This window comes from Leopardus geoffroyi, chromosome C1, assembly GCF_018350155.1.
Source record: "Leopardus geoffroyi isolate Oge1 chromosome C1, O.geoffroyi_Oge1_pat1.0, whole genome shotgun sequence".
Taxonomy (NCBI): domain Eukaryota; kingdom Metazoa; phylum Chordata; class Mammalia; order Carnivora; family Felidae; genus Leopardus; species Leopardus geoffroyi.
The window spans coordinates 71,032,770-71,053,419 of record NC_059328.1 but is presented as its reverse complement, the minus strand read 5'-3'; the positions used below and the strand labels follow the sequence as shown (position 1 = coordinate 71,053,419).

Genomic DNA, 20,650 nt, shown 5'->3' with positions numbered 1-20,650 from the left:
GAAGCACAATTTACCAAATGAGTCTGCTGTCTTTAATTTAGAAAGAAGACGTCTGACTTGCAACGTTGCCGTAGATGTCTCTGCCCCACACATGACAGAGCTGGAGAATCTTGTGGAAGGTCTGTCCTTGCTGCTTTACCTGACTCATCTGGAAACTTAAGGCCTCTAAGCTCTGTGATCTCAGATGCTTAGATGATAGCATATTCAATCTTGTGGCATATGTTCCCTTATTTTGTTGTTTATAGGTCTGGCTTCCCCAGGCCATGGCCTGCTCCACAGCTACCAAGGGCATTCAGTATTATTTACACCTTAATTCACTGACCTCTTTCCCACCTCTGCTATGATAAAGGTAGTAGCTCTGCCCAGGCACCTCTTGTGTGGAAGTCCGGCACATTTTCCATTTGGAGATTGCCTGGCATCTCCAGCTTTCCAGATTTCTCCCTGAAGATAATGGTGGACAGAAAAACCCTGCACAACTGCGGTAAAGAGACATCAACCTAGCTATGTTCTTGTGGGTAGCCAAAGACTTCTCTTGCTTTTTTTCACAGGGTCCTCCATTATTCTGCCCCAGGGCTAGGCAAGATGCAACTCTTTTCTTGAGGTTCGAAAAGATATAACACGGCCGCAGTCACCAAAGAATGAGATGTGATCGTTTTACTCTCTTTCTCTCTATGTAGAACGGCCACCACTGGCCAGCAATGGTACCCAAACCACTTAATTGCCTATGGAGCTACAACATGAAGCTAACGAGCTGCTCATTACTGTACCCATTGCTCTCTCTTTCCTTCCTGTGGCTTCTGTTCCTGGTTTAGAAGCAGAATTAACAAGTTTTCGCATAAGAAGCATATCTGTCCTACAGCAGTCAGCTCTTTGAACATTTAACTTCATCTTCCAAATCATTACAAAAAACACTTAATGGCTCTGTGCCCAGGCCTGACCCCTGCAGATCCCATTTGCAATGACCTTCAAAGGCAGATGGATCACCACCAGTAAGTACTCTTTGCATTTGGCTTCCAAATATAGGAGTGGTTGGGCAACTGAGGGTCATTAGACTTTTCCAAATTAAATTCCTTCAAAGATCTATTTCTCTAATGCAACACAAGGACAGCATGTGCCCCTGACCGTGTGCGCTAAGCTTAGAGAGACAAAATCCATGTTCTCATAGGGTACTTACTGAGGATAGAACGAGGAGACTGCCACCAACTGGTCTCTGAATATGAAGATTATTCAATAGTCACCATGTCCATTAAGTATCAAAAATGACGCTCAAAGCTGCTGCACATTCCAGCTCAGTGTGTGCCACCTTGTTTTCTTTTCAACCAAATCTACTTATAAGCTCTAGTTCCTGAATTAATTTACTCTGAAGCTCTTCTCTGTGTGTTCTTTGCTTTACATCAGGGGTCTAAATTTCATATACCTTGTAATGACAATGTAAAAGCGTGCAGTTGTTGGCTGCAAGGTATTAGGGAATTAAAAAGATTGTAATAAATTGGAGTTTTCAGGCTCACCTAGAAGACTGCAGATGTAGTTGTAAGAACACAAACATACTGCACTAGCCAAAGGACAACATGTCAGCTTAGATTCCACTGAAAAGAGACCAGTTTGTGACCTTGCCTTTAAATCAATTCATTATACGTCCTTTATAGAGTCTGAACCCGAGGCTCAAATGCGGGGTGGGGAGGAGAGGTGGAGTGGCAATTTTTTTTTTTTTTTAAATCCTTCATGATTCTGATATCCTGTCTGCCCCTCTGGTTGAGAATAATCAAATTCAACATCAAACAATTCTCACATAAAACATATTGGCATCAAGGCACTCTCATTCCCATTTACGCTCATGAAGTGCTTCCCCACGTGTGTGTGTGTGTGTGTGTGTGTGTGTGTGTGTTTGCTCCTAGCTGCAGACCTGGATCACATTAACAGAAATCTGGTGGGATCGGAAAGGAATCGGCCGTTTCTGGTTTTACAGCTGTTTGGAGACAAAGGCTGCCTACCTGCTGAATTTCAAGTACTTCCAGCCTCTCCCTATGGCCTTGTTTTGATAACACTTCCTTTCCGTGAATTGGGGGGTGGGGAGAAAGCACCCTCAGTTATTGCCAAGGCACTTAGGCCAGCCCGTTGTAGGCCTTTATTCTGGGTGTAAGAGAGGCAGACTAATTTCCTAATTTTGCCTGAAAGCTGTCAACAGAGGGCTAAGAAATGAATTGATTCTTTTCAGTTTGCTTTTCAATTAAGATATTTTCCTTTCTTTTATTTTTTTTATTTTTTTTTTTTTTTGTCTTCATGACAAGCATTTATAGAGCAGTCCAGGTCGAAAGCTTAGTTGAGTTAGGTTGGGGTTAGTGAACAAGGCGACTGTGATAAAAGCATCCAAAGACTGCATGGAGTGTAATCCCAAGTTCAAATCTAGAGAAAAATACAACTAAAGATATACTTTCATTTGCTCAAAGTATTCAACTGCCAGCTGCCAGTGGTGATAGGACATTGTCCTTTAATATCCCTTTTCCCATATCGGTAGGATAATGGCACTTTTGAGTTTTAGTTGGGCCCATGGGCTCTAAGAGTATCTCAAGCCTCTCTTCCAGCTTAGGTATGACACTGTGACTGAATTTTGGACAGCAAAATGGAAGAGGAAGTAGTATGTACAATTTCTTGGAAGTTCCTTAAAGGGAGAAGGTGTCTTCCTTTCCCTTTTCTTCTTCCTGCTGGTTGGAAGTCAAATGGTGATGGGGGGAGCTGAAGCAGCCATCTTGGGCCATGAAAGGATTCTGGGAATAAACAGCATGCATGATGGAACAAAAAGGTAGGAAGAATGTCTGACATCATAGAGGGCTGTATCATCTCTGGTCCCCCTGGCTGTACATTTAAATGAAGAGAAGACAGAACCTTCTGTCTTGTTTACATTACCTGGCAATGTGGGGGTGAGAGTGGGGAGACAGTTTCCCCCCCCCATTGGTATAATTTTATTTATTTATGTTAAATATGAAATGTATTGTCAAATTGGTTTCCATACAACACCCAGTGCTCATTCCAACAGGTACCCTCCTCAATACCCATCATCCACCCTTCCCTCCCTCCCACCACCCATCAACCCTCAGTTTGTTCTCAGTTTTTGAGAGTCTCTTATGTTTTGGCTTCCTCCCTCTCTAGCCTCTTTTTTTTTCCTTCCCCTCCCCCATGGTCTTCTGTTAAGTTGCTCAGGATCCACATAAGTGTGAAAACATATGGTATCTGTCTTTCCCTGTATGACTTATTTCACTTAGCATAACACTCTCCAGTTCCATCCACGTCCCTACAAAAGGCCAAATTTCATTCTTTCTCATTGCCATGTAGTATTCCATTGTGTGTATAAACCACAATTTCTTTATCCATTCATCAGTTGATGAACATTTAGGCTCTTTCCATAATTTGGCTGTTGTTGAGAGTGCTGCTATAAACATTGGGGTACAAGTGCCCCTATGCATCAGTACTCGTGTATCCCTTGGATAGATTCCTAGCAGTGCTATTGCTGGGTCATAGGGTAGGTCTATTTTTAATTTTTTGAGGAACCTCCACACTGTTTTCCAGAGCAGCTGCACCAGTTTGCATTCCCACCAACAGTGCAAGAGGGTTCCCGTTTCTCCACATCCTCGCCAGCATCTATAGTCTCCTGATTTGTTCCTTTACGCCACTCTGACTGGCGTGAGGTGATATCTGAGTGTGGTTTTGATTTGTATTTCCCTGATGAGGAGCGACATTGAGCATCTTTTCATGTGCCTGTTGGCCATCTGGATGTCTTCTCTATTAAAGTGTCTGTTGATGTCTTCTGCCCATTTCTTCAGTAGATTATTTGTTTTTCGGGTGTGGAGTTTGGTGAACTCTTTATAGATTTTGGATACTAGCCCTTTGTCCGATATGAGACAGTTTTTTTTTTTATTACTCACAGCCAAATCTTTTCCAGACTCATACATAAGGTATCAGGTGGATACACAGAAGCATGGCTGGGACATTTGCATGCTATCCCTTTGAGGCAGAGAGGGTTCAAACGTCATTACTATTTCGCTTGTGGGAAACTCCTGCAGGGAGGTTAATTCAGTTCTTCATCCCAACTTCTATCTATTGGATCCCATGTTCCTTCCTTCCCACCTGGGTCTCCAGCAGGTGTACCTCTCACTTTTTATCACTACCACTCCTCATAATACTTAACTAAGTTCTGCCTTTTAGTTTAGTTTTTTTTTTTTTTTTAATTTTTTTTTTTCAACGTTTATTTATTTTGGGGACAGAGAGAGACAGAGCATGAACGGGGGAGGGGCAGAGAGAGAGGGAGACACAGAATCGGAAACAGGCTCCAGGCTCTGAGCCATCAGCCCAGAGCCTGACGCGGGGCTCGAACTCACGGACCGCGAGATAGTGACCTGGCTGAAGTCGGACGCTTAACCGACTGCGCCACCCAGGCGCCCCCTGCCTTTTAGTTTTACATGCTTTGTAGACTGTGAGAATGTGGGGATGGAAAATGTCTCTTTTGCAGCCCCTTCTCCCACTTATGCAAAACAAAGCATAATTTAAATTTCAGACACTCCATAAACTCCAGAACAATTAATTTGGAAGGCATTTTGAACTCCACCCATTATACCACTTCCCGTGTTTTTGTTTTTGTTTTTTTTTTCACTCTCATCTTCAGACTTTCTGGTCTTTACAGAAATGATCTTTGCAGGGGACTGAATTATAACACTATCTAAAATAGTGGCCCTCAACTTGAGGAGGGGGAAGACAGAACTTCAGGGAGTCCATCAACTCTGCAAAGTTTTATATGTGGGAATATGAGCTTTGGTCTGGAGGGAAAGTACATGGCTTTCATCCAAATTTCCAGAAAATCATGACCCTCAGTGGCCTACGGAAAAAAAAAAAAACTTTGGCTAAAATGACACCTAAAATTGGTTGTTGGATGGGGGTAAGAGAAGGAACAAGGCCTATTTGGACAATGTAGTTCATAAAGAAGGTAAACCGACAAACAAATCTAAATGTTTTATAAATCCAAAGTTGCTTTTTTTCTTTTAGGCTTAACTTTCTTTCCATGGTTTTAAGGAATGACCTTAATCCTTAATCCCAACTGAAGAGGCAACCAAACAGAAAAGATCAAACATACACTGGGAATAAACCGAAGCAATGCTTTATTGTGACCACAAAGCACCAGTTCAACAAGGCATTGACACACAGAGATTTGAACCAATGTCTCTTTGAACAGAGATGTAGCAAGCCCACTTTTTCAAGTTCTTAAAAACAAGTACTCAAACCAAGAATCCAACAGAGCATCAGAGCAATTAAAAAAATATTACACCATCATGAAGGAATATATATAAAAATACTCTGTACTAGTAACAAGGCTTTTTGATCTATAACTCTTGGCAAATTCCTTCAGAAACAAATTCGTATAAATACAAACCATAAAGTGAAAAAATGTTCTCTTCTTCGGAAACAAAGAGCCAATTTGAAAGTAAATCTATGCAGAAAATATCGTTACCCCCTATGAAAGAAGCTGAAGATGGAGGGACATCCCGAAGACACAACAGAGTTTCTCTTTTTCAGAGGTTCTGCTCCTGTAGGGGCCATGACGCACGATCGTCTCAAACATCGCAGTATATCCCAGTGAAACCTTAATAAGGTCAAGTGGAGGACCCTCTATAAAAAAGGGTGTCGGCAATTCCATCCAAATAACACAAGCTCTAAGGAGCAGAGGAATTCAAGGGAGACAGCAATCTTTCTTTTCTCCCCTTCCCCCAAGTGTTCTTGTTTTTAATCTCCCTACATCTGTAACCAAAAGATCATTCAATTCAATCCTTTTTCAAGGATTCTGGGAAAGCAACTTGTGAAGAAAATCCCTTTGGTGGGGAGGGGTGTCTAATCGTGTCAAAGATCACTCAATTTGACAAGATCCACCAGGATAACCATCCTGTCTATAAGTTATCCTTGCTCCTCCTGGCTGAATTCAGGTCAGCCGATGGATTGCCTAGTCTATCCAATAGGATAACGTTTCATTTGACTGAAATTCTTTACATATACACATGTATGTATTCTGTTTACAAAGTTTCATCACATGAAACTAAATTATGTCATTATGTATTTTTTGAGGTCTAAGACCCCAACTTGACTGTACTATGAAGAGTGGTTCTTTAAATGCTTTGTCTGCAGAGGTTTAACATGATACTCGTAGATTTTCAGAGCAGGCCCCAGTTTTAACTGAAGTCCTGTCAACACGTCATTTCTTGTCATCAATAGCAGGGATTTTCCATCAATTTCCTACAATGGAAGCAAAGGATGAAAGCAACATGTAAGTCCAAATCCAAAGTTCAAAAGAAAAGATGTATTGATTGTTTTAGCCAGGCTAAAAACATTACTTTTTTATTTATGCCAAATGGAAAAAATGGACTCCTCTATTTTTATGTTCCATCTTTCACTTTTATTTTTGGATTAAATGCAATCCATAGCTGATCTGGTTGTCAAGACCACATTGCTAAAGTTGCATCTTAAAAAAATAATGGCGGACTTGGTATGTATACTTGGTAGGGATCAAAGATATTGTTTCTGAAAGAGATAATGACACTTTCCTTTTATAAAATATATTAAAGTTTATGCGGAATTTCTGTGTACTTAATTTCCTAAAACAACTATAAATTAGGACGGGCAGGGATTATCATAATTTTACAGGCAAACACAAGGAGCAAGGTGTGAAGATCAAGAAGTTAGGCAAAGGTAACAGGATTTGAACTCATCTGCCTACAGCCAAAGCCAATGTTTTTTCCATAACTCCTTTCTGTTTCACTTGACACTTGCAAGTAAATATGTGTGGTATAGATGAACCAATGGGGCCATAGAGTCCTAGGTTTTCTGGAATCTTGTTACTCACAACAATGGACAATGGAAAAATGACATACTTTCGGTGAACTTCTTTCCTGTCCTTTAAAAGAACAATCCTGCCTCAACCCGAAAATCAACCTCTCGTGTTGCAGGTCCTACCATACTTCCTCTCAGTGGATCCTCAAGATCCCAAATAAGGTAGTGAGGGACAGGGCTCTGCCCCTGTTCTCTCGGAGTCCACTTCCCACACCCTTTAGGTACCCAACCAGAGTGCCCTGGAGACCACAAAGCTTGGAGGTGAAATACAAACAGGTTTCCCATCAAAGACATGAGGATCCCAAATACAGAAAATGGTTTGGAACTTTTGGAAAGAGATCACTGAGAAGGATGCTGAATGCCACCTTATTTTTGTTACTTTTTATTGTGGGGACAAGTGAGCTGGCTCTTAGGGGACCTGGACCCAAGAGATGGACCAACTGTGCATGTTAGGTAAGCCCTGACCTGTCTGTACCCACCTCTCCCACTGATGGACAGACAAGGGGACATGGTGTATAACTGTAACTCTACAAAACTGTGACTCCTTCCTACACTGATCCCTAGAACTCCAAATTCCCTTGTGTTTTGCCAGACTGTGAAGAACATGTGCTTTGTACATCTCTGTGTGTGGAGAAACAGCACTGGGCTAGTGGGCTGACGAAACACTCACTTTGTGACCTGTAAATCCCTTCCTCCTCTGTCTCCTTGGTTGGCAACGTGGGGATTTGGGGTTTCTGACAGGATTCCATGAGATACTATTCTCGCAAATGCTTCCTGAGCTATAAGTTATACAATCACTTGTCATTACTCCTCAACAGACCCATGGTCCTCATGTCATTTGTCAACCACCTACCATGAACCAGAGCAGAAGGACAAGGAATTACTTATAACCGCTCTGTGGTGTTTTTGAACTCTGGAAACCTTTACTTTGCCGATTACTAGAAAAAAAAAGATCTCACATTAATTTGTGAGAGACAACTAGTCAAAAACATGGTGCATAAAGCAGTTAGTTGACAGGGCAAGAGTGAAAAATTAGATGAGGACATAGGAATGGACGCTAACCCTCAAGTATTTTCTTCTCCTTAAGCAGCTAGCAAGCCCAAAGACTGCCCCTCAGTAAAACCCGTAAGCATAAGAGTTTGCAGAAGAGCTTTTGACATGCGGAAACCACAGTAGCAGTTCTGAAGGCTCTGTGAGGTCACAGGAATCTGAATCACAGGTTCCTTCAAAGCTTGCAGTCTATCTTAGATTGACGGAGATGAACACTGATTCACTTGGAATGCTTTATAAACCAGCGAAGCCCTTCCTGCTCTCCAACTTTCCTTTGTTGTTAAATGACAACAAAGTATGAGCAAATGCTCATACTTAACTTTGTACATGTTTTAAACAGGCCTCAGGAAGAGATGACACTGCTTTCGTTTCTACACAACAAGAAAACTTCCTCGACTAACTGAAAGTGAATTTTTTTTTTTTTTATCTTTGCTGGCAAAAAACTCCTTCTACAACTCAGCATTTCTGTCAGAAGCCAAGTATGTCTGTGAAAGATGCTGAAATTTGGATTTTATTTAAGACAAAATAGAAAATCAAGTTTCATGCTCCAATTTGATTTTCCCTTTGTTCAGTAGCCACACTGAAGTTCACCTCACACTAGCAACGGTAAAAGAAAGCTCCATCTGGCAATCCTCATTTTAAAAATTTGAAACGAATCTAACTCATACATACAACAAAACCTTCCTCTTAAGCCATGACTACAGCAGCTCAAATGAACGGCAGTGGAACACGACATAATGGGAACGTGAGCTTCCAGGTCAAGCAAACTGTTGTCCAAACCCTGTCTCCCCAACTTATTGTGTGACCTTTGGTAAAGTAAAGGACTTGTCTTCCCTGAGCCCCGGTTTCCTCACTTGTAAAATGGAAATAAGCCCCTGAAGGATTCTAGAGATTAGAAATAAATCATTCATGGAAGGCACCTAGCACAGTGCCTGACATATGGGAGATTTTCAATGACTACGAAGTGGAAATGCAAAGGCTTTGAGAGAAACAGGATGTGTTCCAATTCCAAATCCATCTACTGCTTCCTTTCTGGAAGCGTGCTCCCTGCCTGAATGCTACCCGTTGCCAGAGGGATGCAGGCATATTCCTGTTCAACTTCAGAAAATTCGGTAAGATTAAAAAAGCTCAAAGACTACATCAAAAATTTTGTCTCATAAAAATTGCAAACACAGAAAAGTTCCTTGATTAAGGAAGCAAATCATTTGTTACATAACTTCTATAAAAGACTGGGATGCAAATGAAATCCGAATTTTGCCAGTCAGCATGGTGTACTAGAATGAGCATGAGATTGGAAACTGGAAGACAGAGTTTCTGATGCAGACTCCACCAGTAATTTTCCACAAGCAACCACTCCTCTATACCCCAGTTTGTTTATTAGTATAAATGAAGGGGTTGGAGTGTGACCAGATCCAGTTAAATAAATAAACATTAAAAAACATCCCATGATTTTGCATATACATCATGATTAAAGTCAAAACAAAGAGATAATTCACATTTTGGGATCCTGTTTACATTCCTGTGTTAAGGGATAATCATTTGTCAGTTTCAGTGAAGCTTTGTACATTGCTTCTGTCTTCCTGAAAGAGTAACCAAGTACCTGTTGGGCAATAATATTCATGCAAAAAAAATGTCAGCATACTTAAGAAGCTCAAGCAAGTACTCTTGCATGGAAGTAAGGCTTAGAGATGATCGGTGTAAATTTCCAATGAGGGCAAGACCCTTGATCTAAAAATAAATGAGTAGGCTCCTTAGATGTTACAGCTCAGTAGATAAGCATGTGTTTTAGAGTAAGACATTATTTTATTGCTTATTAGGTGGGGCTGGGCAAGTTAATCTCTCTAAGCCTCATTTCCTTATCTATATGATGGAGGGAAAGTAGCTACTGTATTTCACTGCTGAAAGGATTACTGCAATAACATACGTGAAGCAGAATGCCTGATACCTACAGAATACTCAATAAATGCTAGCTATTAAAAAAAAGTATATAAAAAAATCTTAACCCATTTACTGTTCACTCTTTCTCTCTGCGAACACTAATCTACACCTTGGTAGCTTTTTCAGTTGAGCCTAATTGTGATATGATCCGTTGGAAATGTATGGGAAGAAAGATGAGGTGGGAAGAGAAAAGAGAAAGAGGCTAGGAAGAGAAAAAGAGTGGCCGTCAAGCAAGAGGCAAACCGGTTAATAGCAAGGAAGGACAAGGAATAAGTCAAAGAGAAGTCAATGGGCTTTATGATGGTGAGACCCTGCAACTAACTCAGAAAGCCATATTTGTGGTGGTGGTCTCCATCCCCTATACGGTGGAGAGGAAATGAAAGCTCAGTTTAGACCAGAAGAACGGCTAGAAGCCAAACTCTGCTGCTTCCTAGTTTCTTGCATTAACATCTGGCCCATTAGTTCTTTCCTCTGTGAAATGAGAGGTTTGCACTAAGCTGGTTTCTGTCCATTCTGCTTTAACACACTCTCAGATTCCAACTCTGTCTTTGATATGCATCAGACTCACCAGCCTTATAGGAAAGTCTCCCTGTGAAAGAACAAAGCACAGACTCCTTACCAATGACGTGGAGGAATCTGATGAAATAGGTTTTCTTTTTCCACTTCGGTCTTCCCCCTCACATTTTCTAGAACTTTCTTTGTAACAACTCTCTTGCCATTCACTATCTGGCTACAAGTGGTGACCAGTCTGAAGTTTCCCATTCCATTGCTTACAAAGGGTAAAAATGTTTCAGAGGAAGGGGGACTTGTTCTGGAGCCCAGGGATACAAACGTGGAAAATCCTGTGTCCAGTATGGGGATCACATCAAAGAAGGAGGAGCGGAATCTTCTGGCCCTACCCATATGACCAGTGGAAAAATAGTCCCATGAGAAGTGGTCTTTGTCTTCAAAGACATTTTGAAAGCCACAGTGTGGCCTCTCAAACCATGGTTCCTCTTTCAAACAGTTTTTGTCCCTGCTGAAGTCCCCTTTATCTTCCATTTTGATGCGGTTTCCTCTGGACTTGTCATAGTTGTTGCGTTTCTTGGCATCAGACAAGACCGCATAGGCTTCTGCTACTTGTTTGAATTTCTCTTCAGCTTCCTCCCTGTTTTTTGGGTTCTTGTCTGGATGTACCTGAAGAGCTAACTGGTGGTAAGCCTTCTTAATATCAGACGGGGAAGCATTTTGAGGCACTCCTAGTACTTTGTAGTAATTCACCATGTTTCTTTAAAAGACCTTTCCTTTCTAAGACACAGAGTTTGTTTTCAGAAGAATTTCCATATAATTTTGGAAAGGAATATGGTGAACTACTCACGTCTACACCAAGACCGTTTGAATCTCATCACATGGTTGTTGGGACAAACTCTCCTCTGGGGAAGAAATTCCTCTTTGGTGTCCTCTACAATTCCACCCTCTCCATTGGCCCTGATCCTGCAGCTCAATGTGGGGGAGTGACTATGAGCTCAACATTATCAGCCAATGACTCCCAGCTGATGCTGTGCTTGCCTTGCATTCCTATTGGTGGAAAATTTGAGATGGATAATATACATATTAGGAAGACTTCACCTAGTTTAAGAAACCAACACTGAGCAGCCTGTCTACAGGAAAAACAAAACAAAACAAAACAAAAAACTGTTTATGTGGCTCAGAAAGAAGTCTACCTTATTTGTTAAAGTAATAGTCAGAACCAAAATGGGTCTTGACCTTAAATCAGACACAAAATCCATTTTGGCTCATTGTGAGGGCTCATGCCTTCAGTGACTTAATGGGTATCTCTGTGTTATTTAATATTTGCTGCTGGCACAAAGTGGGTGATAAAGGGGCTCTATTACAAAAAAAAAAATCTTGTACACATTTCTGATGAAGGAAAAAGAATGAAACTCACTTCATCAACTGAGGAAACTGGGTTACAGAGATGTCTGCCTAGATTTAAAACAAAACAAAACAAAACCCAGAATAGATACAAGGAACAGAATTAGAAGTGAAGGCTTCCCATGTATGGTCAGATAAGGCTTCTTCACTTCAGCTATCTCTTAAAGTTAGCCTTTTTGAAACTTATCTCTGGACTTAAAAACAAAACTAAGTAGCAGCATTACAACAGGAAACGCTTTAAAAAATGACTTCGAGGCTCAAGTGTAGCAAGGCCTGTTGGTGGCTCTTTTTTCCAGGACACACAACTGCACATTTCTCAAGATTTCCTTGCAATGTGGTATGACCATGTGACCACGTCTGGCCAATGACAGATGAAACGATGATGTGTTTCTATGTGCACCTGGCCCATAAAACCGCCTACATGTGCCCCTCCTTGCACCTTACCTTTATGCCAACTGGATGTCAATGCCTGGATGATCCTGATCTTGCTGAAGATGACAGAGCCTCCATCAACCTGGGTTCTTGAATTATAGTGAAGGAGAACACTCCCAAGACCACCTTGGACTATTTACATGAATAAGAAACAAACTTCTAGTCGGGGTGCCTGGGTGGCTCAGTTGGTTAAGCCTCCGACTTTGCCTCAGGTCATGACCTTGAGGTTTGTGGGTTCAGGCCCCACATTGGGCTCTGGGCTGACAGCTCAGTGCCTGGAGCCTGCTTCAGATCCTATGTCTCCCTCTCTCTCTCTGCTCCTCCCCTACTCATGTGAGTATATGTGCGTGAGCTCTCTGTCTCTCAAAAAAATGAATAAACATTAAAAAAAATTTTTTAAAGAAACAAAATTCTATAATTATGCCATGACACATGTTTTCATCTACTTGGGACAGCAGTTAGTAGAATACACCATTTCTACAACTTCACCTTTACTTCTAGAACCTTCTATAATGTCACTAACCAGAAGACTACAAAATCCTGCAACACTTAAAAATCTAAAATTCTATCTCTCACTCCTCACTCTCATTACACCCACTTTCACATTTCAAATCCACTTTTTCCAAGGTTATGAGTCTCCTTCAGGCTCTTTCTTTGTATCAAGTCTGCACCCCCCGGTTGGCACTGGGAACCATTCTTTTATATGCCCTCTCAAACTACTCTCTTAGGCTATTAGCCAACCACTGTGCCCATGCCACAAGCACCCCATCCAGGAGCAGTGTAGCAATCCAGCTTCTCTGACTCCTATACCTGGTGCAGCTGGGAAAAAAAAAATCAAGACGCTGTGAAGATGAAACATTAGATGTGGGCACTGTGCCGGTCTCAGCTGGGTCAGTAAAAGTCCTCAACAGTTCTGGGCATCCTCAATCAGATCTCTCTCCCATTCCCCATGGTGGTCACTCTTAACGGTCACTGCTTTCCTCTAGGTCCTTACTAAACCTCTCCCCATCCTGTCCACTCCAAGCACAGGAGCTTGCCTCTTGTTTAGCAAAGGAAATAGAGACTGTCAGGAACTCCCTTACTGTCCCTGGGGACAAGGGCCATCTTAGCTAGATCGGTATACATCCTCACCTATGTCCCTGGAGCACAGGAAGGATAGAGGAAGAACAGGAAGGACAGGGGAAGATATCCCTGTCTTGCTCAGAATTAATCCCTTCATATTCTTTTTAAAACAACAAAGTAAAATATCTGAATATTTTATCGACCAAACTGAATGAAGTGAACCATGTATATTATGGCCGACATTATATTTTATTATGGTAAAATATATATAACAGCAAGTAGGCCATTTTAATGAACTGTTTTTAAGTGTACAATTTAGTGGCATGAATGTATTTACAATGTAGTGAGATCATCACCACCATCTATTTTCTAAACTCTTCCATCACCCCAAACAGAAACTCTATTAAGCAGTAACTCTCCCTGACCCCAGTCCTTAATAGCCTCTAAGTTGCTTTGTGTCTCTATGAATAATTTGCCTGTCTTAGATATTTCATATAAATGGAATCATACAATATTTAATTGGTTTACTTCACTTAGGAGAGTGTTGTCAAGGTTCATCCATATTGTGGCATGTGCCAGAACTTCATTCCTTTTTATGGCTGAATAATATTCTGTTGTATGTATATACCACGTTTTGTTTATCCATTCATCTGTTCATAGACACCTGGGTGGTTTCCACCTTTTGGTTGTTGTGAATAATACTGCAGTGAATATTTGTGTACAAGTATCTATTTGAGTCCCTCTTTTCAATTCTTTGTGGGGAATTATTGAGCCATATGGTAATTCTATGCTTAAGTTTTTGAAAAACTACCAAACTTTTCTACAGCGGCCACATCATTTTATATTCCCACCAGCAATACATGAGGGTTCCAATTTCTCCTATCCTCGCCTTTCCATACTCTTTGATCTCATCCTTTTCCTTATCCTCAGGGAGTTTGCTTTATTTAACTGTCCTCAATTTCATTGAATTTTAACCTGTCTAATTCTTTTGGCTACTTTCCTGCATGTAAATAAGTTTGAGTGTCTCCTCTCTTTAAAAAGAGCTCTCATGTCTATATACCGCCACCACCCCTACCCCCACCTACTGGTTCTCCCTCCACTTGCCTATCTCCTGTTCATTCCTCAGCTTGGAGGAAAGGGTCCTCCACCTCAATAGTCACCAATACTCCCCCACCCCCAACTCCACTGAAACCCCACCATCATTCGCAGACTCCACTGGGGCTTCACCTTTTTAAGAAATTTGACCTTGTCAATCATTTCATTTTTCTTAAAACTTCCTCCTTCACTGGTTTCTGTACAACCCCTCATTACTGGTTCTCTCCTCACCTCCCTGACTTCTTTTTCAGCTGCTTTTCATAGTTGCCTTTTTTGTCCCAACAATTAAAAACCTTGGTGTTCCCCAGGGTGCTGACCTTGACCCTTGACCTTTTCCTCCCCCCCCCCTTCTATATGCCCCTCTCATTTTCATCCTTCTTATGACTGTTGATGACCTCATATATCTGCCCCTAGGCCTTACTCTTCCCTTGAACCATCTGCTAGATATGTCCACCTGGAGGTACTACAGGCCTTCAGATTTAATGTGTCCCAAACTGTGCTCATTTTAGCCCTTTTACAACTTACCTCCCACAAACATCCTAGTTAATGGCACCACTTTACAACCCACCCAATCTGGAAACTTGGCAGTCACCCAAGTCCCGTTCTTTGCCATCTGTGGGCAGTGAGCTCAGTCTTGGGTTACAGCAGAGAACAGAGATGGGACAAATCTTCATCCTCTATTGCCAATGATCCACTAAATTTTTCTGGCCATCTTCCCATATTTTCGAAGCCATCTTTTCCTTTCCCCAGTGGAATTATTACAGCCAGCTTTCCCACCTTCCATCTAGTTGTCCTCCAAGCCACATTCCACATTGCCACCAGACTGATCTTTCAAAAACACAAATCTCATCCTGGCACTCACTTCCCACTTAATATCTTTCCCCATAGTTTCCCAGTGCCTTTCAGGTGAAGTCTTCCGTCTGCCAGGCAAACCAGACTGTCTGTACCCTGGACCCCTGTTTATCTTTCAGGCTTATCCCTTGATGTTCCCTGCTCCACACCTCTAACTACAAGGTACTTGGAATTCTCAAGATAAATCATACTTTCTCGTGTCCTCATGCCTTTGTATTTGATCTTCTCCTGCCAGGAATACTCTGTGCTTCCTTCAAATGGTTCCCATACCTACAATCATTTCAGGTGGTTTGTTAAAGTAAAATAATACTTGTAATGATGAGCACTAATTACTTCAACAGTTTTATATTTATTTTAATAAGCCTTAGAAAAAGCTACAATAACTATTGAAACAACTGAACAAGTGAATGAGACAAAGAAGCACCATGAATGTACCTGGCTATGTGATAATGTCTTATAACTGGTCTCATTTCAAATAAATGACTTAAACAACCATTTGGGATTTTGGGTTTATAGAAATATATTCTATTTCAATCAAAAATTCAAATGGTTTCTTCCTTATCAGTTTTGCTTTCAATTCTCTTGGCTATTTTCTTATTGTTAGCATCATCCACTGACTTTTTAACTATTTCCCAAATATTCGTGGACTGGAAGGACACAGCGGCAGAATCTGAGTTGCCACCTCCTCTGTTGATTATGTTATAAAATATTTTAAGCATTTCAGGAGCCTCCAACTGTAAAGAAATACCAGGTGTCAAAGCACCTTAAATATTTTCAGTAGTTGGTATTATAAAATGCTTAAAAAGTAATAAAAGTGATTTCTAATTTGTGGGGACTTAACTAATCTAACTCAGAGCTGAATGTACCATGGAGCTAGTGAAGCTTAACTTTTGCCTTAGTAATTGTGTATTCATATTTCCTAATTTTTCTCCACAAGAAGGGCTCTTAAAATTGTAAAAAAGCTTCCCAAAACCTAGATTGGTCCTGGGTCTAGTTAGAAATATCCACCAGAATCACTACAGTTGAAATCCATCTGGCAATGACTTCGGCCACTATGCTCAGAGTTGCTCTGATTGGTCTCCCTACTTGACTGCTCCATTTGGAAATAATGTTATTTGGCAATTTGTAGCAGTGAGAATTTGTATTCATATTTGTTAAGTCAGTGGCTTCAGAAAGTTAGCAAATAGCCATCTGAAAAGAAATGCATTCCAAATGAATGGTTTAAACAACCAGTTGGGCATTTCAGAGTAAAATACTGCTCTTAGTCATGTGGTTTGGGGACAGTGAGGAGATAATAGAGTAAAATTAATTTGTCACCATGAATTGCACATTACATTGTTATGATACTCTGAGGAAAAAAAAATCTCAGTGATACATATTGTTCTAGAAACAGAATCACCGATGTTACTCACTTGTAAGCTTGAGGAACCTGAACAATATGAATTATAGGACACTGATTGAGTGGCAGACGGCTGTCTTCCAACTCCTTCATATATAATGTGACTATGTGAGTCAGACAGACAAAGACACGGAGGTGTAGTGACTACATGACGAGCGGCAGAGCTGGCTGTGACCCACATTAGGGTCCAGTCTGAGTGGTGATGAACCGGACTGCCAGAATTCCTTAAATGGCAACTAAAAGCCCTGTCAATAGAAATGGCTTCATACCGGAGAATGGTGCTCATTTAGCCTTCAGAGTCTGACAGAGTAACCTTATCCTAAATGTTCTGTGAGGAAAGCGGAGATGCTTTTGAGTAAGATTAGTCAGAGGGTTCTCTTAAAAACTAATGCTAGGAAAGTAAAAGTCCTTTTACTTCATAAGTACCTTTGATTCTTGAAAACCAGGCAACTTGTATCTAAGGGCAAGTGCCATATCATCTAGTCACCAAAATTCAACACTATATACCCAATATCTCAAGTGGTTTTGTGCTCTGTGCTGTGCATTGAAAGCATACTTCATCAAGGCCAGTTCTAAACTAATACCTGACTATTTACGCAGCAGCTTGAGCAATATTCTGCTTGTTTACATCAACATTCACTTTATAGAAACCTGTGTCCTAAAAAGGGCAGACTCTTCAGGATCCTCCAGTGATCAATATCAATCAGGAGAAAAGAAACTTGGAGTCATGACTCTAACTAACCCTCTTCACCACAGCATGAGAGATCTGTCTGCCAGAAGACACCTGGGAAAATAGTCACCACACCATGGTGTCCATAGGAAAGAGAGCACTGACAGAATTGTCATCACTGTGTCCTCCACTAAGGACTCCCACTGCCTCCTGTTCTTACAGGTCAGTGAACCCTCTGGAACACTATGTTAATGGGGCCAGTGAACCAAGGAAGAGTGAGTGATATCACTGGTCTTAAAGGGGACTGACCAGAACAGTAAACAACCTGAAACACACATACTATTGACACTGGGTCATCCTGGGTGGGGCAAGGGGCTAGGCAGGGGCTTAGACCTTCCCTCCGGACAGTTCTTTTGGCTTACAGTTGTGGCTTACACAGAAGGGTCAAAACAATTTTACAGAAGAAAACTTGATAGAGATCACTGTACCAGAAGGAAACTTAATGGAAACCATTGTCATGTGGCAGTGCAATGTGTCTGCACAGGGAAAAGGCAGTCATGCAAAAATCACCAGCTTAACCAGATGCTTCATACCCCAGGAACATGGGACACCATTTCTGCCCTTTGGACAAACCTTACTCAACGGCCTGACATCTTCCAAGGAGGCATGCTCCTAGAAAGCCACATCTGTGTCTGGTTGCTACAGCAACAGATTATCCAGTATGGTACTGTGAGACCATATCACGAAGATGGATATCTGAAAGTCAGCCCAGCTGAAGGTGGACATGTCTGGCATCAATGTCACTATTTTAGCCAGCACTAAGTTCTGATCACAGTTCTGGAGGCTGGGAGTGCTCACAGTGCCAGCATGGGCAGGTTCTTGGTGAGGTCCTCTTCCTGGCTGCCAGGTGGTATCCTCTTGCTGTACCCTCACATGGCAGAGAGAGACAAGCGAGCTTTCTGGTATCTTCTTTCCAGGGCACTCATCCCATCACGAGGGCCCTATGCTCATGACCTCATCTAAATCTGATTATTTCCCAAAGCCCTCCTAATACCATCACATTGGGAGTTAGGGTTTCAACATATGAGTTTTGGGAGGGGCACAGACATTCAGTCCATAACAGTCAGCCATGAAACTAAGCTCCCCACATTATTGACAACTGTACTATCCTTTCCAGACTTGCTCTTTCCAAAGTGGTTTAGAGGGTACTCTCCAGTCCTGTCCTGCTACTGTCCAATGGCAGGGCAAAGCTTTCCCCCAGGAGATTTCACACTGTGGCACTTCTTATTGTTTCTTAGCTGCTGAGACCAGGAAGATGTGCCTGGAAGGGACATGTGTTTGGGCTGGGGGTGGTCTCAGTCTTCCCATTTAGGATGAACTTGGAGAGTGACTGCTGACTTTTGAGGTTCACTGCAGGAAGATCCTTGGAGGTGAAACATGAATCCTTCTTCTTCTTCTTTTTTTTTATTTTTTATTTTTTAATGCTTATTTATTTTTGAGAGAGAGAGAGAGAGAGAGAGTCCAAGTGGGGGAGGGGCAGAGAGAGAGGGAGACACAGACTCCAAAGCAGGCTCCATGCTCTGAGCTGTCAGCACAGAGCCTGATGCAGGGCTTCAACCCATGAACTATGAGATCATGACCTGAGTCAAAGTCAGACGCTCAACTGACTGAGCCACCCAGGTGCCTCAACATGAATCCTTCTGAGGCATGATGATGGAAGAGGCAGGCTAACATAGTAAAGGATCCCGATCCTCAGTTCTCATGGAAATCACAGCAGCTACTTGTCTTATCAGCGGGGCCTGACCAGTGATTCCCTCCTTTCCCTTCTTCTACCTCCTTTAATGAGAGGAGGGAAGATGACGATAATTACACGCAGGAGCAAGATGGGGATTACTCCAGAGAATAATTCAAGGCAGACTCTTTCCAACCACCCTTCCATGAGAATGAAGGAACTCGAGCTTCTAGACCATTTCTCAGGCTCCTGAGTTGGGTTCCGCACAGTAGCAAGATGATGCCCTTTCCCCCTTGAAGGACTTCTGAATGAAATGCTATGGGAGAATTTGTTCCCTTTTGCCTCCCAGTGTTGCTGGTACCAGAGTGATGTCATCCTTGGGAGAAAAGGCCTGCTCCTGGGCCAAGCTCAGAGCTGGCCAGCTCCATTCTCAGGTCCTGCACAGAATCTGGAAGGCCCAAAGGACACCCCCCTCTGCCCCCAGTCTGGGACATCTGCCTCCGAGGAGTCTGAGTAAAAGTGCAATCTGAAAAACACTTTTGGGCAGCTGGGAATTTGGCCAAGAGACCTTTTAGCTAAGTCCTTTTTTTGGTTAACCTTTCACAATATTGTTTAAATTTAATTTTAGAAGGGAGGTATTCAACTGTAATGACACAAATGGATATCACTCCATTAAAACCGAAAATAAAATATGTTCCAGCCTATCAGCCTTCGCTTTTCAACCTGAGCTATTCTTCCCCACAATTTTATTATAAAAATTTTCAAACATGAAGTTGTAAGAACTTATATAGTGAAAACCCTTATGACCATCACCGAGATTGTACAATTAACATTTTCTATACTTGCTTTATCATGTCTGTCCATCTACTCATTCCTCTGTCAATACATATTTGATGCATTTCAAAGTAAGTTGCATAAATCAGTATATTTCTCTAAATACTTCAGCTTGCATATTCCAAATTGTTTAATTTTTTTATAGCTCTTTTGATTTTGAAGTAAAAGGTAGACGCTATGTAACACACAAATCTGAAACATCATAAACCTGTGCATATGCAGTGCATCTACTGATACGTATACGTATAATCCAAACCCTCATCAAGACACGAAATGCTATCATCACCCAGAAATTTCCTTTGTGCTGCTTTCTAGTCATTCTCCACTCCCACCTATCCAGAGGCAACCACTGTTTTAATTCTTGCTATCAATGATGCATTTTCCTGTTCTCAATCTTTATCTAAATGGAATTGTGACGGTCTGAATGTTTGTGTGTCACCCAAATCATATGTTGAAACCTCATCTCCAGGGGGTAGTAAAGGTAATTGGTAATAGTGTTAGGACGTAGGGCCCTTGGGATGTGATTATAAGGATTAGTGTCCTCACAAAACGAGCCCCAGAGAGCTCTCTCATCCCTTCCTCCATCCAAGGACACAGCTAAACGACAGCTGGCTAGGAAGAGGGCCCTCATTAGACACCCAGTCTGCAGTCTCCTTGATCTTGGAATCCCCAACCTCTAGAACCATGGGCAATGAATGTTTGTTGTTTATGCCACCAGTTTCTAGTATTTTCGTTACAGCATCCCAAATGGACTAAGATAGGCACTCTTCAGTATGAACTCCTGTGTGAGGGTTCTCTTACTCAG

The 20,650-nt window shown here is 41.7% G+C and overlaps 2 protein-coding genes across 2 annotated transcripts in view; both read right to left on the bottom strand.

Annotated features, from left to right (window-relative positions):
• Window positions 1-20,650, bottom strand: part of DNASE2B (deoxyribonuclease 2 beta) — a 76,191-nt gene that overhangs the window by 53,788 nt on the left and 1,753 nt on the right. The gene's annotated exons all lie outside the window — the stretch shown is intronic.
• The window catches only part of SAMD13 (sterile alpha motif domain containing 13), a 39,708-nt gene continuing 24,188 nt past the window's right edge, over window positions 5,131-20,650 (bottom strand). Inside the window, exon 4 of the mRNA XM_045478074.1 lies at window positions 5,131-6,273. Coding sequence (XP_045334030.1) covers window positions 6,130-6,273 — 144 coding nt within the window. The 3' untranslated portion in view covers window positions 5,131-6,129. The remainder of the gene's footprint in view (window positions 6,274-20,650) is intronic.